We start from the raw sequence: 25,404 nt of genomic DNA, 5'->3' as shown, positions 1-25,404 counted from the left end.
GTATTTTTTTATTTAGAATTCATCTCTTTTGTTTAAAAAGTCTACTATTTGATTGAAAATTAACTTTTTCGTTGAAAATTCATCTTCTTTGTAAATAATGCTTTTTTAGTTTTTGATTTAAAATAAAAATATATTGTCGTTGAAATAGCATTTATCATATTTTTCGTTGAGAATTCATCTTTTTCAGTCGAAAATTCATCTATTTTATTGAAAGTTGAACTTCTTTTTAAAAAATCTACTTTGTTTTAAAATTCAATTATGATATTGAAAATGCAATATATTTAGACTAAAAAACTTAGGAATTCAAAGCGTTTTAAATTGAATTAAATATGTTACCCGCATAAGTTTAGTTAAAAATGATTGATTACCCTATTAACTATTTATCCTGTCTTCAGATCATTTTTTAAAATTTCTTAATGGCAGAAATGATAAAAAAATAATTTAACATATTTTTCGTAAAAAAAAATGTTAACTTATTTCCCCTGTTTTAATCTCTTTTTACGCCGTGATCGCTGAATATTTTATGAAAAAACCTTCTTAGGTTTATACCAAATAAAAAAAATGTTGTGTTTTTTATCACAGGAGTACCAGTATTTCGAACAGATCAACATGCGGGCGAGTTTGTAGTTACTTTCCCTAGAGCATATCACGCGGGATTCAATCAAGGGTACAATTTCGCTGAAGCAGTAAACTTCGCACCCGCGGACTGGGTATGTCTACTTCTACCAAATATATAATATTGACATTAAAATCTGAATCAGAGTTGCCACAGTACCCGGAAGACCTGGAAAAATCATGAAATTTTGAAAAAGTAATTAAAACTTTTTCATCCGCACTTATTTAAAAGTCTTAAATATTATTTTAGTATCTTGAGGCGAATTTTTAATATCCGAATTCGCAAAAATTTATTTTTTCACTAAGAAAAATAATATGATTATAATAATTCCAGATTTTCGAAACATTTTACATTGATGTTAGTATGAATTGTTTAGAATTCAATCATTGTTGAAAAGCCCTTTGCAATCGTATTAATTAATAATTACATATCAAATTGTTAGTAAATTAGTCAGGTTTTTTTTTCGAGAACGTGCTTAAGGAAGTACCTTAAGTAAGTACCCTCGGTAATGAAAGTGCTCTTTGAGTTGAACCGAGATATTCAAGAAAAACCATTTGCGCTAAGAACTTTAGTATAGGAACACATTTTTATAAATGCAAGTGTCCCGTTTTGGTCAAACACGTATATGCTGTTTCTGATTTTGCAAGAAAAAATTGATCATTTAAGGAATTTATATTTAAAAAAAGTACTTGCGGATTTTTCTGGAATAAAATTCCAGCCAAGAAGTACGCAAAGTCGCTTGCGTAGTATTTCGCTGTAAAGTAATCGAGCATTCGGACCTCGGTGCAACAAGAGAAATCCGCAAACGCGATGCATGGCATGCCGAATTTAACCGATTTCGCTTTACACTTTACGTACAGCGCACGCAGCACATGCAAATTTTTGATTTTGTACCAAGCAGCGTGCTGGGCCACTTTTGTCAGACAGAAGATCCGCAAAGTACTTCTCTTCTATTTCGTGACGTATTCGTCTTCTCTTACAAGTTTCAGGCACCGCAAAGTACTTTCCAGAAATGTTTTTTTATAATGTTAACCATGATAGTCAGGCGCAGCTTACTCTCGTGATTGCACTGATATGAAAAACCCATTTTTCGAAACAATGTCGTTTAACTATGTTTTTCCCTTGTAGGGAAATGATCTTATAAGAAGATGCACTTTTTGTAGTATATAAAAAAATTTTTTAATTCTGAAATAATTTCAAGATATATAGAATATTTTCCCAAAGCCACATCTACTTCGAAAAGTGCCATTCAGAGCCTACAAGAATAGATAAAAAATAATTTATACCGTAAATGTATGCCTGACGTCAGCGAACTAAAGATAGGGCAACGTCGCAGCCGCTCTACGTGCTCTAGTTTATGCGCGAATTTGGAATAATACACGTGCTCATGATCGGAGGAGGGCGGGGTAGAAGCGCGACGTTGCCAAACTTATGACTGTGACTGAGTGAGTCAAGAAGCAATTCGAAGCTTTCTCTCAACTGACTGGCCACGTACCAAGGATACTTCCCTAACCCTCCGTTTACAGACTTCTTTTTCCGACTTTCCGTTTACAGACTGGGTCTTTTAAGTCCTATTCAGTTTTTTAACTGTTTATGGCTTTCAAAAAATTTAGTAAAATTCAGGGTTATTTTTTTAAGTGTCTACTATACGCTCCAATTGTTGTTGGTGTTAAGCGTTAAAAACTTTTTAAAATAAAAATTGAAATTTGGGAAAAAAAACTAGAAAAAAATCGATGCTTGCTAAAAAAATGCATAATTTTGCGAAAAATAATTTTTTTTAATCATCGCGCGGCTTGAAAACTTAGAATATGACCTTAAATATATATATGCCCATTGGCGGCGGCTTCAGAAAGTTGAATTATTTGAAGACCTGAAAAATTATAATATTTTGCAGTGATTCATGCACGCAATTCCATAAAAAAAGTAGGATATTGGATGCTAATCGATATTTATTGTATAAGAAAAGACCAGAATTACATAAAAAATGTATGTTGCTCATATAAATACCAAAAAATACCAAATAAAGCAAGGAAAACAATTAATGTTCACTAACTGGTGAAAACACTAACTCTGTTTACAGACAGGGTCTTTTATGTTACTGTACGCACTTTCACCGCGCACCGCTCAAATGTGAACTGACGAACTACAGAGCCACTCACAGGACCTGACCCTATTACTACCTAGATTTTTTAGAGGCGGGAACCAAACTTCCATATTTTCCCGAGGGCGAGACATTACAGTCTAAAAAATCGTTTCTGCCTTAAAATCCCCTGCCTGTAAAAGGAGAGTGAATTTTTGTTTGTAATTTAAAAACATATAATAATGATTCTTCATTTGTAAAAGTAAGTTATATTACTGCATTTAACTATATCGTAGTAAATAACTATTCTAATTAATTATTCCATAATTTTATTTGGAAACTCGTATATTTTGTTGACTTTTTGTCGTTTTTTTTGGCAGACATTAATCTTCTTAGTTGAAAAATCCTCTGTGTTTATAAATTCAACTATTCCAGTAAAAGATTCATAAGTTTGGTTGAAAATTCACCTTTTTAGTTTAAAAATCTACTATTCCAGTTAAAGATTCATAATTTTAGTTGAAAAATCATCGCTTTAGTTGAAAATTTATTATTTTTTTTTGTGGAAAATTAATTTTTTTTAACTTTAAATTTCACTATTCCATTTTTGGTTGAGAATTAAGATTTTTAGTTCCAAATTAAATAATTTAGTTGAAAAATGATCTTTGCAATTATTCTAGTTAAAGATTCATTTTTTAAATTGAAAATTGATTTTTTTGGATTAAAATTCAACTATGTCAGTTAAAGATTCATCATTTAAGTTGAAAATTCATCACTTCATTTCAAATGTAGCAATTTTTTTGAAAATTAGTTTTTTCTTTGAAATGATTTTTTTTTTATTTCTAACAAAAAATGTAATTATTCTCATAAAATATTCCATAATTTTATTTGAAAATTCTTGTATTTTGTTGAATTTATGTTGTTTTTTGGCAGAAATTAATCTCCTCGGTTGAAAATCATCTTCGTTGTAAATTCAACTATTCCAGTAACAGATTCATAAATTTCGTTGAAAATTCATCTTTTTAGTTTAAAATTCTATTTCAATTAAAGATTCATCATTTTAGTTGAGAATTCATCGCTTTAGTTGAAAATTTTTTGTTTATTTGTGTGGGAAATTAATTTTTTTTAACTGGAAATTTCACTTCCATTTTTGGGTGAACATTAATATTTTTTAGTTCAAAATTCAATAATTTGGTTGAGAAATGATCTTCGTTAGTTAAAAATTCAACTATTTCATAGAGTATTCATGTATTTTGTTGAAAAATCGTCTTTTTAGTCAAAAATGAATCTTTTTGTTGAAAATTTAACTATTTGGTTAAACATTCATCTACCTTGTTAAAAGTGCAATATTTTTACTTGAAAAGTTAGGAATTTGAAGCGGTTTAAATTAAATATAATATAGTACTCACATTAATTTGACCTTAATATGGGCTAAATTTGAAGTATAGGAAGATAGACTAATTTTTTTTTTTAATCTTTAATCAAATTTCTGGAATTTAGAGGCAAATTCAAGAAATGATCAATTGTAATTCAAGTATTATTTAATTAATCGGTGGTGGTAATATATTTAAGAATATCTTTCGATATAATTTTTCAAAGGTTTCTGAATCAAACGTACTAATTGAATCCCTAGAAACTGAAAAAAACTTTTTCTATAACAAACTCGCAAAACTGTATACATATTCCGAGTTGACTGTTTTAAAAAAAGCGAAATATTTGAATGGCTCCGTACTATAGAAAATTATGCCTAGAAAATACTTGAGATACCTGGAGAAAACCTGAAATTTTAGGGAAATATTTTCCAGGATTTCAGTAGACACCCTGATTAAAATTTAATTTAATTGACTGCATTTTTTAAAAAGTAGACCTAGAAATTTTTGGGAAATTCATGGAATTTTAAAGGCAGACTTCTGTAGCAACTCTGTAAATTGAAAAAAAGTTGTAAGATCATTTTTGTAGTGTGAAGTTTTAATCTTATTCTAATACTTGTGTGATGTTTTGTATCCTGAACAGTTGAAGGTGGGCAGAGAATGCGTCTCTCATTATTCGAATTTAAGGAGGTTCTGTGTTTTCTCACATGACGAACTGGTCTGCAAAATGTCTTTGGAACCTGATGCTTTGGACATTGGAGTTGCTACAGCAACTTATTATGATATGTTACAAATGGTAGATGATGAGAAGAAACTGAGAAAAAATCTGCTTGAATGGGTAAGATTCTCGGTGCAATTTTATTTTAATATTTTGAACAAGTCGATTTTTAATGAATTACACTTAAAAATTTATAGTTTGAATGCATTTTACAATTTTTTTATTGGAATAGTTTCGCATTTGTTTTGTATTCAAGTTGGAATTATATATTTCATTTAGTTGTTGTTATGCGATCTTTTTTAAATATTTCTGTTGCAGTCTTTAGGTAAATGAATTTATAATTTTGTGATTTACTTTAGAAATATTTTTTTGCGTCTGATTTTAAGATGAAAAAGCGTAAGTATATATTCAAGTTTATTTTGTAGCGTAGTAGCATTTTTCTGCTTAGTAGGCATTAATTTACATTTTAGTTTTCCCACTTTAGTTTAGCTTACCACAGCCAGTATTTTAAAATGATTTGATTCTTCTTTCAAACATATTTATACCTAATATCCTCACTTTTTCATGCGTTTTCATGAACTCGTGTACATAAATCGTTCAATTCTTTCAAATTTATTTTTAGGATGTGAAATTCATCGAATAAATTATCGTTGATATTAATATTATTGTCGATTCTGAATCAAATAATAGTTTCAATGATCTTTAGTTTTCTTGTTGACAGGCATACTTACATATTATTTTATTTAATAATAGTTTTAAAGTATGTTGCTATCATATATTTTCTGAAAAGAATCAGAAATTCTCGTAACATAAATTAAAAAATTCAAAATCAGTAAACATTTTTAAACATTTCATTAGACTCGATGTGGAAGACAAATAATAATATTGGACGCGAGTAATTGAGGGCTGCTTTTCTTGTGTGAAAAGTGCTGACGCACTTTTCTCTATAAACTATAAATTGTATAAACGGTTTGCTAATTACTTTCAGAAATAATTTGACTCAATCGTTTATCGAATTTATACTATCTAAAAAAATTAAACAGTCAAACCACTCTTTAGGAAAAATAATTAAAATTTGTTTACCCTATTAAACGTTAGGGTGGTCCAAATCTATTATTGTTTTTATGTGTTAAAGGTACACCTTCTCATTTTGTGTAATTTTCTCAAAAAAATTCTAATTTTTTTAGAATAAAAAAATGTTGTGAGGTAGAGTACAGCCCTTAAAGTATCAAAACGCGTTAAAAATTCACTAAACCCTTTAATTAAAAAAAAATTCAAGCTTCACAGAGGTTGCCATTATAATGTAATTTGTAAGTGTCTTTTCTAAATTTTATGAAATGAAAATGAAAAGTTTAAGCTCCTCAAATTGCATAAAAAAGTTACTATACAAATATTTAAAATAATGCCCTTAAAATTAAGATTTCCCCCATTTCCATCCCCAAATATTGTAATTAAAATTTTAAGCGTAAATTGTACAAATGTTTTTGGTATAAATGTATGGAAAATAATGACCTACAAATAACAATGTTTCCCCTTTTCACCCTTAATATTTCATTAAAAATTACAATTTCTTCAAAAATATAAAGAAAATGTATTCAAGAAAGATAATGTAATTTTTTATGAATTATGATGGATGAAAAATGTTTGTTTTTAAAGCAGAATTTTTTCCATACTTGTATAATAAAAATTGTTATATAATCTATACTTAAGAATTCCACTTCAATTTCATACAATTCAGAAAAGACAGTTAAAACCACTTTTACATTTTTTATCCCAATATCTACTATATGCATGTATTGAAATAAAAAGTTTGGAAGAAACTAATTTTGTGTGAATTATTTAGGATGAAAATGGGGGAAATATTTATTTTAAGGGCAATAGTTTTAATACTTTTATAGCAAATTTTGTAATATCATTTAGTTAAAAATTTTAATTTCAATTACATAACATTGAGAGTAAACAATTAAGAATTACGTCATAGTTTTTAAGTAGTCAGTTTTGGCGAATTTGAGGGTGCATTTATTTGTAAAATGAAATTTTTAGCCTTGTTATTCACACGATAGTTTTGCATTCCTTATTTGAAAATTAAAAAAAATTTTTTAATGAAAGGATTTATTAAATTTTAACTAATAATATAAAATAAAGTTTTAAAAGATAAAAAAATACAGTTTAAAGAAACTAGTAAAGTCTTAAATATTTATAACATCTATAATATACAATAAACAACACAATTAATTACTAAGTTCAATTTAATTTTGATACCAATTATGTAAATACGTTCCAGTCATACATTTTATTGCTGTGAGCCTAATTTATTATAAAAACAAAAACTAGAAATTTTTCATTGCAAAAATTAATAATCTAACTTTTTTTCTAAAATTAATAATACATGAAATAGAGGATATCTCCTACAGTGGGTAATTATTATTTTACAGGGCAAATATACGTAAAATAATTAATTTTGAGCAAACTTTATTAACACGTATCGTGTTTCAAAGTATGGGTAAATTCTATTAATTTTTACATACATTAGTATCTTTAATTATTATTTACTGTACGTTGTATTTTCCACTTTTGAGAGGTTTGCCCTGCGTACTTTTCATAATAATTATAAACTTCATTGTTTCCGAAGCACGTGTTTTCTTCAAAAATGATCGTGCAGCTTTTTAGGTTATGATTAATTTTTCATATTTAGCACGGCCATTTTTTAGTGCTGTGAGAAAAATAAAAAATAAAAGATTTTTAGGTGCAAACAAATGTGCCGTTGAAAGTTTCCATAAGTAAACTTGCACATGGAAAGTTTCAAAACGTCATTTTTGATTACTGAAATTTTGACGAAACTTAGGAAGATTTTAGAAAATTAAATTCTAAAGTAAAATCGGAAGTTTAGAGCAGGGGCATTTAGAAAATAATCATTGAATAATCAGTAGTTCTTATAAACACAATGCATGAAAAAATGTTTCAATTCAATTACAGAGAATACTGATGTTCACATTATGGCCAATTAAACATTTCAAATTTGGCGCCAATAGTATATGTAAGTTAGGTTATGCTGCGCACTGCTGAAATTTCATAAGTTTCATTTACTTTGAAACTTTTCATTGAAACTTTTGGCAATTCGGCGGTCAGTTTCGAAAAGTATAATTTTCAATTCGCTACATGTTTCTGGGATGAGTCAACAAATTGTACATTGAATCAAAAATGGCGGGAGTTACGTTGAACACACTGTAGCTTAGAGCATGAGAGGCCGATATTTTCAAAGCAAGTAGTATAGTATCTGGAACATGTACATCCGCAAGTGTACCGACACGAGCATATGAGCATGTGTGAACAGACTGCCAGTCCGCCGGATTTCACAGCGTTGTTGTCCACGTTTCCAATTCAATTGTTTTCCATATTAGTTCATCGCTCCCCGACTTGCAGAGAACGCGTTTATGGTGAATTCTTATACCGGATTTAACCTTTCGGCCTTGAGTGATTCACATTTGTTGAGCATGCTCTTAATTTTGATTATGTAACTTTGATCGGTGAGTAGAGGTTATGTTTTCCAATCCTTATTTATTCTTGCCATGTTGTTGTATGGATACTTTTTCTTCTAAAAAGATTACTCTTTTCCTTAAGTGAATCCTGGCGCATATTGTTCTCATTTACTTTCTTTCGTGCAGTACTTTTTCTTTAATTTTCTACAGTTTGTGATTGGAAGCAAGTGTACGGCTCTATTTTACTATTTTGATGCTTCGCACTCCGAACTGAAATTGGTCCGTATGGCAACAATATATAGGGGAATTATGTTTAGAATGGCGTTAAATGATCCCTATCAGAAATTGCAATCCATATTTTTCCGTTGTTAAAATTTGTTTATTTTTGGTATATTTTTTTCTTTGTAGTGAACTGTAGATGCATGCGCACTGAACTGTCCTAATGGCTTCGAATTTTCAAAAACGCGGTAGACATGATGTTGCGATTCAGTTTGTGTGTACACAAACTCCATTGGAAACTTTGCTCTTTCAAAATATTAGTTAAAAATTTTCTTAATATTTACTTCAACCTTGAATTGCTTCAATAAGAAAATATGAAGGGTTTCAGTACAGAACTACATAACCAACAAAATTATAATTTTTCAGGAGAGCACATTTTGTAAAAGCGAAATCACCATTTAAAGACAAAACAAAATTCCACTCCTGACCTAAGATTTTTCTGAACTAAGGCCAAAAAAGTGTATTTGCAAAGAGTTGTCCAATTCAAAATAATAAAATGTGAAAGTTGATAATCTTAATGTGACAAGCGCTTAAAATTTGATGAAGTTCATCTGCGGTTAGCTATAAAAAGTGCAATTTTCAGTTCAGACCAAAAATTAAAACTAACTTCCAAGATCTTGAGTTGTTTAATTAAATGAAAATGAGTTTGTTCCGAAAAAAATAACCAACTCCCAGTAAATCATTGAAGGATTTTGGGGGTCTGTTTAGAGAAAATAATGATTTAGTGTTTTTAAGAAAAAAAAAAAAAAAAAAAAAAAAAAAAAAATTTGAAACCAAACTCATGATTTTCAACAAAATACATGTTAATTTTTAAACAAATAGTTGAAATTTAAACGAAAAGGGATACATTTTCTGCCAAAAATGGAAACTTTAAATTTTCAGTGGCCAAAAAAATTAATTTAAATACCAAAAACAAGTAATTCTGAACAAAGTAGTCCAATGTTTGCAAAATAGAGGAAATGGACTTGTCCTATGTGATGGAAAAAACAACAAATAGTATTGTTGAAGGCTTTTTTCTTCGAAAAAATAAGTATTATATTATTTTAATGCATTTAAAAACTTCTAGGGAGAGGAGTATTGTCAGGAAACAAGCAGAAAAGAGAACTACATGTGTATACGAAGACAATCTTTAATTAGAAATTGTATGTAAAAAAAATATATTAATGAGCAATAATGAATCTTGTTGACCTATATGATCTTAGAGAGTCTCAGTTTCTAGCTCTTTTTCCGCTCATTAATACTAGTTACTTGTTTTTGTCAACCAATATTTTTATTGCTGTATTAAAAATGAGATTTCGGTCAAATTTTTTTTGTTATACAACGTTTATTTGATTTTTAAAGAATTTATTATGCGACAACACACATTTTCAGTAAAAATGTTGGTTATCTAGTTCTGTACTGCAACCTTTTAGTTATAGTACAAAAACCGGGGTTTCAAATATTAGAAAAAGGCCGAAAGCAATTATTTAAATATTTGTGTTTGTTTTGAGATATTAGTGGTAAAAATAAGCTTTATATTTATCTGCGACCGTCTTAAAGTCATTATGTAAACAAAAAAGTGAAGGATTGGGGAAAAATGATTTATGAATGAATCTATTTGATAAGTGAAGTTTCCTAATGCTATTAAATTTTTCGTTGTAACTCTAGGGAGTGACGGAAGCAGAACGTGAGGCTTTCGAATTACTTCCTGATGACGAGAGACAGTGCGAGGCATGTAAAACTACCTGTTTCTTAAGCGCTGTCACCTGTTCGTGTCAAAGTTCGCAGTTAGTTTGCTTAAGGCATTTCACGGAACTTTGCGAGTGTCCGCCGGAAAAGCACACATTGCGATACAGGTATACTTTAGATGAGTTACCAATCATGCTGCAGAAGTTGAAACTGAAGGCCGAGTCCTTTGACTCATGGGTGTCGAAAGTGAAGGAGGCGATGGATCCCAAAGGAGAGAAAATCGAACTGAACGAGCTGAAGGAACTCCTGAGTGAGGCGGAAAGTAAAAAGTTTCCTGAAAGCGAACTTTTGACGGCACTCACAAACGCGATTCAGGATGCTGAGAAATGCTCGAGTGTTGCACAACAGTTGTTGACCAACAAACAACGCACGAGGTCAGTTTTTTTTTTTTTTAACAAATTGAATTTTTTTTATGCCTGACAAGTGTTTTTATTATATTTTGGAATTGCTTTTTTTACAGAACAAGACAATCTGCCGAAAACAAGTACAAATTAACGGTGGAGGAGTTGACGCTCTTCTACAAGGAGATATCAAACTTGTGTTGTGATCTTAAAGAAGCTGAGGGCATCAAGTATATTTTGGATCAAGTCGTGCAGTTTCAGAAGGATGCGGAAGAATTAGAATCGATGGATATTGAGTGCGACGTTGAGAAACTGGAAAAGTGTATCGATTTCGGTGACTCAATCTGCATCGACTTGCCACAACTCGTAAGACTAAAACAAGTAAGTATTTTCAAAATGTAATAAACCAGGGTGGCCATCCAGTCGGGAGAATCGGGAGAAATTTACACGGGGAATTTCCCTTCATTCATAATTCGCGCATTTTGTAATTTTTTAAAGTTTCTAATTAGAAATTATATAATTTTCAGAAGTTTTTAGAATAATTAAAATTTAAAGGTTCATAATATTTCTCGCAATATTTAAAATTCTGCAATTTTCAGCGGTGAAAATGACAGTGATTTTCTATTTTACAGAAGTCACATATTTTGGTAAAAAAATATATCCAGTCGTTTTAAACGTTACTTGATACTACACAATATGATACTTATTAATAATATATTTATCGTCCTAAAAATTTCTATAATTTTATTTTTAAATTATAGTTTAGAAAGTGCAATTCTAAAGCAGTTTAATATTTGAGGCCTTGAAACTGAAGTTGTTTTCTCAATTAATGTTTAGGTTAATTTGTGGAGGTTCGGAATTTAAAATTTCACCATATATTGTAGTTTCAAAAGCAAATATTTCGAATTTCAGGACCATTTCGCTATTCAATATTTCAAAATGTCATATTAAAAGCCTTGGTAGTCAGTTTTGAATTTAATCATTTTAGTTGTAAATAAAAACCAATTTCGAATTGAAAATCTTCAAATTGTACAAGTTCAAAAACTGAAATTATACTATAGCAATATTGTTTTGTATTCTTTATTTTAATTTTTAAGTTTCAATATAAGCTCTTAAAATTGTCCAATTTTCAGTTGAAGATTTGAACAATTAAATAATTTCAAATTGAAAAATATTTGATTCGAAAATTTCTATATTGTATAATAATTTTAAAGGGAGATTTTAAAATGAAAAATAAGAAATTTAGTTAAAAATAAAATAGATGAAAATTAAATTATCAGAAATTGACACATCAGTAAATGGATAATTTCTGTAATTTTATATGGTTACAATTTTAGAGTGCTGAACTTTCATGATGAACGTTAAATTTTTCCCTCACATAGCTTTAAATTTTGCAATTAAAATTGAATTGGTTAAATTTTGGAAAGTATAATTAGAAATTTAAAACCTATTAATTTTTAAAAGATTAAAAATTACTTCGACTAATTACAATTTTAAAGATTTTGAAAATAAAAGTTTTCTTATCACTATTTTTGTTGACTAAAATTTTTTTTTCATTTTTAATTAAGTTCTTATTCGTTTAAATTTTAACGTTCCGGAGTAGAAATGTTTCCCTTGTTTCAATTACTTTAGAAGCTTTGACTTGAAAAAATTCAATTTAGTTTTCAATATTGAATTGAGCAATTTTAATCACTTTGAATTTAATGTCATTCAAATTCAAAAGTTTTCAATCTTTAATTGTTTAATTTTGAATGCTTTTAATTATTAAGAATACAATTCCAATTCCTCTGAATTTTAAATTACCCAATTTCCAAAATTTATTTTTAAAATATTCAATTGCTAACGTTTTGAAATTGTCATATTTTAAAACCTTATATTAAAAAATTGATTTTTAAATTTGCATATTTTCATGTCAGTAAATAGAAACCCAGAGACATGAATGCGCGATTTTCGTGCGTGTATTTACTTATAATGCATATCTAGTACGTTGAAGAAAGCCGGAAGTCAACATTTTTTAAAATAGTGGCCACACTATACATTTCTGATACAGTCTCACTCTTCGAGGAAATTTCTTTGGAATTGTTCTTATGGTTTTGATTGAAATTGAAAATTCATCTTTTGGTAGAAAAGTCGCATTTTTTCTCCTAAAAGTGAATTCATTTTAATTGAAAAGCTTAAAATTATATTTTTTGTCCATAATTCATTTCTTAATTATTTTGTTGAAAATTTAACTATTTTCTTTAAAAAGTCTTATTTTTTGGTTTAAGAATTCATCTCTTTTGGTTAAAAAAAGTACTATTTGATGGAAATCTTCATTATTTTGTTGAAAATTCAACTATTGTAAATAATTGATCTCTCTCTCTCTCTTTTTTTTTTTAATATTCACATGTTTTGTTGAAAATTCGTCTCTTTAGGTAGAAAATTCATCCTTTCAGATTGAAAATTAATCTCTTTTGGTTCAAATATCTACTATTTGGTTGAAAATAGAATTCTTTTGTTGAAAATTTAAGTTTTTTCTTAAACAGTCATACTTTTTGGTTGTAAAGTCTATTGATATATGTTGGTTTAAGAATTCATCTCTTTTGGTTAATAATTCTACGGCTTAGTGGAAAATTTGATTATTTTGTTGAAAATTTAACTGCTTGTTAAACAGTCATATTTTTTGTCGAAAATTACAATTTATTGTTGAACAATCATCTTGTTGGATAGAAAATTAATACTTTTTTGTTGAAATTTCATCTCTGTTGAAAATGCAACTGTTTGCTTAAAAATTAATTTTGTTTTGCATGAGGCTTCTTAAAGTTTGATTGAAAAATTAAATTTTTTATTCCAATACAACTACTTTTCATCAAAAATGAACATTTTTTCTGGAATACAATATAAACTATTAAAATTTTTGTTAAAAATTAATCTATTTTCTATCTGAGTATCTTTCTGGGTTGAAAATGAATTTTTTTGTGGAAAATTAATTAAAAGTCAATTTTTTTTCTAAAACATCCGCCTTTTTAGCTAAAAAATTCAACATTTTGTTAAAAATTGTTATGTTATGTAAAAGAGTGTATTCTCCTAATATACCTCATCCGGTATATCAGGTTCCGGTAAAGCGGGGTCCCAATGTAATTCGTTTAAAAATTTATTTGAATAAGCAATTAGTATTGAGTAATTATTATCACAGACGCCTGAAAATCGACCGGGAAAATGTAATTTTTACCCAAGAAAATCGGCAAATAGCCTGAACTAACAAAGTTCCTTTGTTCTGTTCAGAAATTGTCGCAAATCCAGTGGTTGGAGGAGGTAAAAGGAATTCAGGAAGAGCCAAAAACTATTAGTCTCGAGGACCTGGCAAGTCTTATCGAGAAGGGAATGGCGATTCCGCCACACTGCAGTATTGAACGCACGCTTTCCAAATTGCAAGCTCTCATGAACAGTATTGACAAATGGGAAGGAAAGGCCAAGGTATTCCTTCACGTTAAAGAACGACGAACGATCAAAGCAGTCGATGAGTTTGTTCAAGAGGCTAATGATATTGATGCCTACTTGCCAAGCTTGAGCAATCTTCAGGAAATTTTAAATAAGGCAAAGAATTGGACCAAGACCGTGGAGGAAATTCAAGGGAAGGACAATATCGCTTACTACGACACACTTGATGAACTCGTTCGAAAAGGGAGAAACATTCCACTGCACCTGGACGCTCTGCCGGTCCTAGAATCCACTCTCTCGCAAGCGAGATCGTGGAAGGAACGGACAGCGAGGACATTCCTGAGAAAGAACTCTCATTATACATTGATGGAAGCTCTCTCTCCCAGAGTAGGGGTCGGAGTTCAATCTATGAAGACAAAAAAGAACAAGGGTGATGATTCGATTGGTGCGGTTTACGTTTGCGACACCAAACTCGATGATTCCAATAATTCGGCGACTGTTGTTGCTGCGTTTAAACTCGCTGAACAGCGAGAGATGGAGGCTATGAAAAATTTGAGACAGAAGAACATGATGAAGACACAGCTTGAAGATTCCAAGTACTGCGTCTGCCGTAAAGCCAGGTTCGGGACGATGTTCCACTGCGAGTTGTGCAGGGATTGGTTTCATTGTAAGTACACATCAAGCATTGTTTGATTTTCGAAGATATTTTTAGTAGATAATTGTTAGGTAGGTAATTGATACTATTTTCATTTCTAGCCCAATGTGTGCCTCTACCCAAAGTGGCGTTGAAGGGGAAAACGGCATTGCCACCGGATATGAAATTCCTGTGTCCTTGTTGTCTGAGGTCTCGCAGGCCACGATTAGAAACAATCCTGGCACTTTTGGTCAGTCTTCAGAAAATTCCTATTCGATTGCCGGAAGGCGAGGCTCTACAATGTCTTACAGAACGAGCCATGAATTGGCAGGTAAATATACATAAAAGCAGTCCTAGATGGACAAATATATACAACTTTTTAATATTACAAGAGGTGCTAGGGGTTGACCACTTTACTTTTGATTGTACACCAGATTTCCAAATATAGTGAGGTCTCGCTTGTTTTAAGGGCCGCGAAACTCATGGATTCGATAATTTTAAGGTTGGAGATGCCCTCATCTCTACCGCGATCTTCAGGTTATTATTGTCAAGCAACGTTCATTGGCTGCCGCATTCTTGTATCGGTGAGGTCGATGTGAGCAACTGTTCCAACTGCACATGTGCCGAAAAGCGCGAGTCGATTTAAAATTAATAAATACTATCATTAATAATAATAATATTAATAATAATACAAACATATATTTAAAACAAATTTTCACTTTAAAAAATTAATTTAAAACCTTTCAAATATTTCGCGGAATAGTAAGTTTTGTTGCATGACGCCGTGGTCATGATAGGATAGGATAGGTAAAAATGAACAACTTACAATAATCGTGTATGAAGAACTTAAAACAAGCGAAACTACACTGTATTTTGCAAAGATTTCGTTCGTAAATTACTTAAGGCGTTTTTTGATTGAGACTTCATCTTTTGGTATAAAAACTTATTGTTCTTTTTGGTTGAAAATTAACGTCTTTTTGTCATGAAATTTTTATATTTTACATGTCTTTTATTCTTTATTTACTATTTTGTTTAAAATTATGTTGTTTTTTTCTTTTTAACTGGAAACTTATCTCCTTTAATAGAAAATTTATCTTTTTGGTTGAATAATCATATATTTTGTTGAAAAGTCGTCTTTTATCGTAACGTTTTACTCATTTTAATAAACAAAATGTATGTTTTTGTTTCAAAATTTATCTTTTTTAGTTTGATATTTATTTATTTTGTTTCAAATTCGTCTTTCTTACAGAAAATTAATCCACTTGGTTAAATTTTTCAGCTTTTTGGTTGAAAATTGTATTATTTCGTCAAAAATTCATGTTTTTGGTCGCAGATTCCTCATTTGAGTGAACATTCTTTTTTAATATAAAAGATTGACTACTTTGTAGTAAAAAAAAATTGATTTTTTGTTGAAGAATCCATATTTTTTCGTTTAAAGATTTGTTATTTCGATTGAAAATTCGTTTCTTTGGTTAAAAATTTCATTTTTAACTGACAATATAACTTAAATTTTTGGGTTAAAATTTATGTCTTGATTTTGAAATTCATGCATTTTTTTGAAAATTCATTTTGTCACATAAAATTAATTTTGTGGGTTCAAAATCTAGCTTCTTGGTCGAAAATTTAATTATTTGGTTAAAAAATCATGTTTTTTGTTTGAGATTCCTCATTTTAGTTGAAAATTCACTTCTTTGATTAAAAGTTAAAATAATTTTTGTTTAATCGTATATTTTGGTACAAAATTCATCTTACTTGATAATATATCTTTTTGACTGACAATTAATTTCATTGGTCGAAAATTCATCTTTCTTGCTTGAAGATTCAAATTAATTATTTATAATGGTCAGGAAAAAGGTAATTTTGAATTTGGGATTTTGTAGCAAGCCTGTTATTTCAAAACGTTACCAAAAATTTCACAAAAGGCTTGTTAATTTGATTTCAAAAGTGAGCAACCCTTTGCTGGGATGCAATATAGCGTATAATAAATCAAATATTTTGAAGGTGTGAAACCGTATTTATTTTCAATTCATTTTCTCTTTTTACATAGGATCGAGCCAGGCAAACACTGGCTACAGAAGAAATTAGCTCGGCCCTCTCGAAACTGTCTATTCTTTCCCAGAAGCTAGTGGAGGCTGCAGCGCGGGAAAAGACTGAGAAGATCATAAGCAGCGAATTGAAGAAGGCCGCCAACAACCCAGAATTGCATCAGAGAGTTCAAGCGATTGCACCCCTTAGTGGAGTGCATTCAGACGATAGTGCTCTCAGTGCAGTGGTAAGAATTCAGTTTTTACATGATTTTATTTTAAATTTCCCCATAAAAAGGGTGGCGAATAAACCGGAAAAGATCTGGAATATAATTTTAAAATCCGGGAATTTACTTCTGATCGTAGAAAACTTCAAGTTTTCATTATTTTACTAATTTCTATCAATTTAGAAAAGTGATTTTTACTTCATCTAGAGTTGCAGGGCATGTGAGTGAGCATAATGTTCGTTTTTATTTTAGGAAATATAACTTCCTTCCGTTCCCATGGAACGGAAATTTTGTTAAAGAATTAAAACTGGGATTTAGAATAAAGGAGTTTAAAGAATCCAATCCAAGTACTTCAAGTAGTTTTTCGAGTAGGAGTAGTATTTTGAAGAGGAAATATTTCTGAATTATAATATATATTTTTTTTACATTTTTCGTTAGAAATTTACCTTTTTCTTCTTGACAATTGAATTTACTTACTTTTCAACTAATCACCTTGTTTAAAACTTAATTTTTTCAACTGTAAATTTAACCGTTCCATTTTGGATGGAAAATTGACCTTTTCTAATTTAAAATGTAACAATTTAGATGTAAATTTGTCTTATTAAATTGGAAATTCATTTATTTCGTTAAAAATTCACGTATTTTGTTTTAAAAAAACAACTATTTTTTAAGGGTGAAAAATCTACTTAATTTAGTATAAAATGACTTTATTCTTTGAAATTTACTCTCATTATTTCAAAAATCTTCTTTTTGGTTGAAAACTCAAGTATTCCAGTTAAATATTGATCATTTTAGTTTAAAGTTCATCTTTTATATTAGAGATAAATTTACTTGGTTGAAAAACAAACTCTTGTTGAAAGTTCCTTTTTTTAAGGAAAATTCAGCATTTTAATTAAAAATTCATTTTTTTGTTAAAAAATGAACTATTTTTTTGAATTTTTTTTTTTTTGTTGATTAACATAATTTTTTTTAAATTAAAAATGAAGATACTATTCCGTAATTTTAATTATTTTTTCTATTATTCATTTTAGACTGAAAATTTAATTTTCAATTTTTTATAAAAATTCATCTTTTTTAGTTATTATTTTTTTTCAAAGAACTTTCAATGAAGATTCATTGTTGCAGTTGAAAACTCATTTTTTTCTTGGTTTAAAATTCAACTATTCCAGTTAAGGATTCATCATTTTTGTTGAAAATTCATTCGTTAAGATGAAAATGAATTATTTTTACTAAAAATGTCACTATTCCATTTACTGTTATAAATTGACTTTTTTCAAGTTTAAAATTCAACTATTTTGTTAAAATTAATGTATTTTGTTGAAGAATTGTATTTTTTGGTAGAAAATTAATCGTTTTGTTTGAAAATTAATCTTATTCTTTAAAAATTCATCATTTTCGTTAAAAATTGAAGTTATTCAGTTAAACATTCATAATTTTAGTTGAAAATTCATCTATTTTGTTTAAGTTCCAAGCCACAAGGTAAAAATCCATGAAATAAAAGACTAGATCGGGTTGTATTCAACCCAACGTGATTTTTACTGTGAATTTTAAGGTAAACTAAATAAAGTTAACAACAATTGATTAAAAAATGTATTTTGAACTTGGTAACATGAAAATAGAGCATCAATCAATGTTTAGAGGCACTTTGCAAAACGCACGATGTCTCGTATTTTGAACTAAAAACCAAAATGACTCAATGTTTCTGATTTTGTACTAAAAAAAATATATATCGACTTAACAAAACTCACAAAGCATTTCATCTTGAACAAAAAAAAAAAAACAAATCAAAATGACTGAGTAAAAAGCACGAAATCTTTTATCTTGTATTAAAAAATCAAAATGAATGGCTGCTAGGGCTTCGCCAACTAGGTTACTCAAAGCATTGTGACGGAAAGTGGGAAATTGAAGATTGCTTATTTTTCTTTCAAAATTCATTTATTTTGCAATCTTTTGCGCCGGGAATTTGAAATCGTCCGCCGAGTCGCCACCCTGATAAACATAAATATATGAATTGATAGATATATTAAATTTAAATGTTTCTTTCAGGAGGATGACGACGACGTGATGCAAATCGAGGATGATGAACCATCTTGCAGTACATTTAACAGTAATGAACACGCTTATTCCTATGGTTTGTAAATTCGTTATATCTTTGTCGAAAGATATACAGTAGAGTCAAAGTAGGTTACTTAAGTCCATCTAGGTAAGCAATAATATTCAGAGCCAGAGAATTTAATTTCAGTTTCCAAGTTCCATCCAAAGCTGGAGATCAATCCGAAGGACCCAGAGTCAATGATCGTTTTAACAGAAGGCGTTAAAGTTCGCCTAGAAGAGATGATGATGGAGGGCGATTTGCTCGAAGTAGCACTGGAGGAAACGCATCTCATATGGCGCATTTTGAGTCATACTACAAATCCAAAAAGCGTACGAAAATACGCATCCTTGAATGATATCAAGGCAAATCAGGATGGAGAGGTGAAAGAGGTTAAAAAACGCGGTCGGAAGCGAAAGTCTGATTCAGATTTTGACCTGATGAAGGTGAATCAACGATCTGATGACAAAATGCTGTTCAAGCAGCGTAAGGGCTTTGCAGCAGCCAATAAGGAGAAGAAATTGTCTGTTACGGGACAAGTGAAGCGCGGACCGCGGAAGGTACTTATTCCTACTTTTTAGATGGTCAAATTGAGTAGTCTTGAATTAAAGCTTTCGATTTTGTGCTGACATTATTTATGCTTATGGCTTTCGAAAGTTGGTGTACCGCTTTAATTCTAGACTTGTAGTCTTATGATGTGGGTGTTAATGTGAGGCTAGGAACCCTTGGCTATGTCGATTTCAGTTAAGTATGAATTACAGATGAAGCGAAAGGAAGGGGAGGAGGTGCCGAAAAAGCGAGTGGGTCGGAAGAAGACTAAACAAGATACTTCTGAAGATGAGGAAGACTGTGCTGCGTTCAGTTGCCTGCGACCCAGCGGTAAGTTACCTATTTTTGGGAATTGCGTTCAGGAGCGTCCATTAATTACGTAAAGCTTTTTAGAGTGGGGGTGGGGTCTTGCGAACCTTTTTTTTTTGTAATATGATAATTGACATCTGTTTTGACTGTCAAAGTGGCCGCTAGACCGGGAAAGCCGGGAAACGACCATAATTTTATGAAACCGAGAAAAACACCCGATTTAACTTTATAAATTATTTTCAATTTTAAAATAACTTGAAAATAATATATTCATAATGAAAGGCAACAATTGCTTAATATTTAGAAGTATTTGATTTTTTATGTAAAACCAGTAATTATTAATCAAATATTAACTGAAAAAGACTAAACTTAGAAAAATTACCATTTAAATGTTTCTATTCAACAAAATTTAATTTACAATTAAAATTGTTGAATGGCTTAGAAAATATTCGAGTTAGTTGAAGAGATTTAAGATTAATTTAAAATTTGAAATGATTTCAATTAATTTAAATGACGTCTCTGTGCATACCGACAAAAATCCGGCTATTCGTGTCAAAATTTCACTGCAAATTGCCCACAGCGTAATTTGAAACAACATATAGAATTTTTCATATTTCGAAAACCAAATTCAGAAGCTTTTTAAGAATAATGAAAGGCTTCCGAACAGTAGAAAACATTTTCTAAAGATTCTCAGGAAAATTGACTTTGTATTAAAAAAAAATTAATTTCAAGAGAACATTTTAAAAGATTGAAAAAGATTTCCAAAGTTTTTAAAAATGAATCTGAAAGATTTTAAGGAAATATGCTTTATTTTGCGGGAATTAAAAAAATTTTAGGAAGCATTCGAATTATTTAAAAATATGTCTAGAAGTTTTGTAAAGATTTCACAAATAATTCGAATTTTGAATAAATGTAAAACAACATGTAGGTATTTCAAGATTTTGAAATAAAGTTTTGAAGCTTTTTAAGGATTTTTAAACTGTGTAAAATGAAAATAATTTAATTTTTAATGTAATAAGTGTTCAGTTTATAACGAAAATATAATTGTTTTATAGCTTCAGAGTTCGAATGTTTGAATTTCATTGGCCGTGAAAAATGTAATACTTAATGCTAGATACGTCCTATTATTGTAGAGTCGAGGAATCGATGGAAATCCTTGCACATTGAAATTCTGCGAATTCTTTTGAAAAATTCATTAAACTCTTTAAAATCCATGGAAATATTTCTGAATGCTTTAAAATCTCTTATAATATTCATAAATCCTTCAAAATTCCGTTAAATCTTTGGAATGTTTTAAAATATTTTGAAATCTCCAGGGTGGCCGCTTGACTGGGAAATGACAGTGAATTTATTTCTTGACCTGGAATTTTACTAATTTTCAGAAGAAAAATCTGTCCAAGTGCAATTTTAACAGTTTTTAAAATAATTATTCTAATTGAAATCTTTTTAAATTATGATATCATTCAGTTTATAATGCGCAATTCGAAAATCTTTTTCCTGAAAAATTCTCTATTTTAGATTTTTAGTTTTAAGCTTATATTTTTAATTTAAAGAATTTTAGCGTGCGGTTATTTAATATTAAGCAATATTTAACTTATAATTTAAGACGACTAAATTGAAGCCAGATATTTAGAAGTAAACCATTTGAAACTTAAATGTTTGACATAGAAAGCTTTGAATTGTTAAAATTTCGAAAAGCTTTTAACATTTTAACGTTACAATTTTTATTGTTCTACTTAATAAAATGTTTAATTTGTAAGTGAAATTGTTGAGTTTTGATGTATAAATGATAATTGAAGACGTATTATTTGTAGACAAATTTGAGTAACTTTAAGACATATGTAGAAATTTTGAAAAGATTCAAAATTATTTAAAAACTTAAAATGATATCAAGTAATTTAAACGAAGTTTTTGAAACAAAATTTCAGAACTTCTAAACATATTTTGTAGAGATGGGACGAGCAGTAGCATACCTACTGCTTCCTGCCCTCCGGCCTCCTGCACACTCCGGCGATGCAGTACCTACTGCACGCAGGAGCTTCGCAGGACCTACTGCAAACTTCGGCCGGTATTTTTTTGCCCGCCGAAGTTGCAGTAGCTCACTACCCCGATTTGCCGAATTTCTCCTGCAAACTCCGGCAGCACTTCGGCAGGCCTTCCTACTTCTTCCTCCGGCCATAACAATGGAAACACATGTGCGCTCAAGGGTCCAAGCCTTCAAACTTTCTTTACCTAAGATGTATCTGTAGTGTATATATATTGCATTAATATTCGCGGTTCCCTTCGAGTTTCCACTGTTTCCAGTTAAGGATTTCTTAAGTTTCTTAATTTTCTTCTAATTCCCTTTGGATTAAGTCGCTCAGGAAAATATCAATATCAGGATTGGGACGGGAATCGTACGTTTTATTAAAATAATTTCATAAAATTTTTGTAATATTTATCTTTATTTAACTTCGCTTTATATATGCTGTGCTTGTATTTTATTCTATAATAGATAGATGCCTAAATACGCAACAATTACAATTAAAATGTAATATTTATAAAACACGTATTCAAGGAAAATAATTTTTTTTAAATTTGATGTGGAAACTATTTCTTTAATTTCTTCTTTTGTTTTGAAATGAAATTTGATTTTATTCAAAGAATGCGTTTCATTAATGTAAATTTAGCTATATAATTACTTTTTTGCGTAGAGTAGGAAAGTTTTGTTGTAATAACAACATTTTGTAAATTAGCTAATGGCTACGGCTATCGGCTACGTGTCCAGCTTTTTAGGATAAATTATCAAAATCTTATGAACTTCATTAGCGGTTGATTGGTTTAATCATGGAGAATAGATATAAGGAGATCAATCTGTAATGCATGGACTTCACCAAAAATGGTCACTTTTCTGTTTGCAGAAGTACACACATACACATGTGTGAAATGACACTTACGTATAGTTCAAAAATTTCCGAACGTGGCGTGCCAACCGCACTAAAAAAAATATGGCCGCCTCAATTGTTTTGTTTTGACAGGTCGCTTAAACAAATAAATAATTGATAATCAGGCAGGATTTCTGAAATGTTTGTGGAATAAAAAATTATTCGCCATGGAAGAGGTAGGTAGTATGTTTATGAAAATATCAAATTACTTTTACCAACACTATGCATGCGACAGGTATTTGACGCGTTCATAACAAAAACAATGAACATACAACTTATACCACTCTGAAAGTCTTGTACACTACACTTGAAACCACACTTGTTGGAAACTTTCGCTTTTATACAGCGATTTTTAATTTGAACATTCTTTCCTTTATTCACAAACTATTAATTGTTCAATCATTATTTATTTACATTTGACTCGCGTTCACATCGGCAGCCATATTTTTTTAAGTGCAGTTGGCACGACACGCCCGGGAAGTTTTGAACTGTACGTAAGTGTGATTTTGCACGCGCGCGCGCGTTTGTGTGTGTGTGTGTGTGTACTTCTAGCGACAGAAGTGTTCATTTTTAGTTCCACTAGTTTGGTTTCCTTATGTCTATTCTCCATAGGTTTAATCCTGATATCATGTGACAGTAACATTGACAACGGCATCAAGTGTTAACCTGAAATTAAAAATGATAATTCTTTAAATTCTATTGTTCAATGTATACATGTTTAGAATATATTGGAGTCTTTATATATAAGAAACACAATAATGAACAATATTAAAACTGCGTCTGTAAGCGCTATTTTTATTGCTCAAAAGAAGAAAGTAATTTATTTTTTAAATAAAAAAGTGTATTTTCACAGCTGAATTTTAAACAAGGGGGAAACTTCAAATTGATGTTATGACCGATTTCCATTTCCAGTTATGCAGAGGTGTGAGTTAGTGTAAAAGAATAGATTGGTCTTTCAAAATATCGTGTTACGATGAAAATAAAGGGATAAGTAGTTATAAGGGAGTGTGGATCCTTCACTCATGTACGTAATTTTTGCAAATTCACACAAACTTTCTCCTGAAGATCATCTTTTTAGTTATAAATTTTATTATTTGGTTAAAAATTTAAGAATTTTTTCAAAAGGTTATCCCTTTCGGTTGCAAATGAAATTATTTTGTACAACTATTTTCGTAGAACATTAACCTTTCGTTCAAAATTCTAATTTTCTTGCAGATAAAGTCGGCTGAGATCTTTTTTGGATGAAAACTATTTCTTCTGAAAATTTGTCTTTTTTAATTAAAAGATCTTATTTTATATTATAAATATTGCATCTTTCTCAGATAAAACTGTATCTTTTTTGTTAAAAACTAAATCATTTCCTAGAAAATTTACTTTTTGTTAATAATTTTTATTTTTGTCTTGAAAAGTCAATTAAAATCTTTTTCGATGAAAATTCAACCCTTTTCTTGGAAATTTGTCTTTTGTATTTCAAAATTCACCTATCTTAGTAAAATTTTTCTTTTTCTTAGACATAACAGCAACTGTTTGGTTTAAACTTTAACATTCTTGTTAAAAAGTCATGCTTTTTGTCTAAAAATTCGACTTCGTAGCAGAAAGTTAACTTATTATTTACAATTCTTAGTTGGGTCATGGAGAATGAACTGAAATCTTGTTTGAATAGCAATTGTATAATTTTGTTAGTGTTTTTTTAATTCATCGGTTTTAAAACACATTTTATCTTTCTTAAATACAAATGTAAGTTTTTGGTTGAAAGTTATATAATTTTGTGGGAAAATCATCGTTTTTAATTGAAAATGCTGCTGTTCTGTTGAAAATTTAAACATTTTGTACAAAATTAAAACTTAAAATTAAAACTTGTACTGAGTCGTGCTTGACAACTGCAGTCTTTATTCCCTCTAACAAAATTACGCGAGATCAACAGTTCTCACATTAAAACTCAAAATGTAAAACTGAAAAGTCATAAAAGATTCAAAATAGTCAAATTTTGAAAAAATAAAACTTGTGCTGGGTTGTGCTCGATAAATGCAGTCTTTATTCTCTCTAATAGAATTGCGTAACAACAAAAGTTGTCATATTAAAACCCAAGATATAAAAATTTAAAAAAAGGAGAAAAACACAAATTTGAACTGTGGATATCAGGTAATTTTTTTTAAAGTAATGCCTGCATTTTTCAAGGACAACTCAGCACAAGTTTTAGTTTTTCCATATTTTTAAAAATAATAAAATTTTTTGAATTTTAGTTTTTTTAAGACAAGTTTTTATAATTTTTATTTCCTGCACGAAAATGTGTATACTTCGAGCCGCCTAGCACAACCTTTCTTTTTGCTATAGTAAGAAGTTGCAGATCTAGAAAAAAAAAACTTTTTTCAACAATTGTGCCCGTAATTTTTTATTTTTCAAAAAAACCGTTTACGGCACAAATGAGAACAAATTTTATTAAATAAATTGCTCTAACTTTTGATATCTTAGCTGTTAATTAAAATTTGTTTCGAAGCTTGTTATTTTCATTTGAATTTGAATTTTTTCTTTAATTTAAAAATTGTAATTTCAAATACAAAAAGAAACTAATTAACAAACCACAAAAAATGTACGAAATTCACCTAAATATATGGCA

General features: G+C 29.6%; 1 protein-coding gene across 10 annotated transcripts in view; it reads left to right on the top strand.

Annotated features, from left to right (window-relative positions):
- The window catches only part of LOC117169625 (lysine-specific demethylase lid), a 77,273-nt gene that overhangs the window by 27,194 nt on the left and 24,675 nt on the right, over window positions 1-25,404 (top strand). For 5 of the 10 annotated variants that reach the window (XR_004466691.1, XM_033356089.1, XM_033356082.1 and 2 more), the window contains exons 7-16: window positions 583-710; window positions 4,707-4,901; window positions 10,187-10,641; window positions 10,728-10,989; window positions 13,873-14,695; window positions 14,785-14,993; window positions 16,710-16,934; window positions 18,960-19,044; window positions 19,141-19,565; window positions 19,755-19,884. Coding sequence is in view for 9 of the 10 variants with exons in the window: in XM_033356089.1 (XP_033211980.1) it covers window positions 583-710; window positions 4,707-4,901; window positions 10,187-10,641; window positions 10,728-10,989; window positions 13,873-14,695; window positions 14,785-14,993; window positions 16,710-16,934; window positions 18,960-19,044; window positions 19,141-19,565; window positions 19,755-19,884 (2,937 nt within the window). In the remaining variant the exon portion in view is untranslated. The remainder of the gene's footprint in view (window positions 1-582; window positions 711-4,706; window positions 4,902-10,186; window positions 10,642-10,727; window positions 10,990-13,872; window positions 14,696-14,784; window positions 14,994-16,709; window positions 16,935-18,959; window positions 19,045-19,140; window positions 19,566-19,754; window positions 19,885-25,404) is intronic. The other 5 variants (XM_033356085.1, XM_033356087.1, XM_033356084.1 and 2 more) reach the window with 5 other exon arrangements.

This window comes from Belonocnema kinseyi, chromosome 3, assembly GCF_010883055.1.
Source record: "Belonocnema kinseyi isolate 2016_QV_RU_SX_M_011 chromosome 3, B_treatae_v1, whole genome shotgun sequence".
Taxonomy (NCBI): Eukaryota; Metazoa; Arthropoda; class Insecta; order Hymenoptera; family Cynipidae; genus Belonocnema; species Belonocnema kinseyi.
This window is presented reverse-complemented; position numbering and strand designations above follow the sequence as displayed.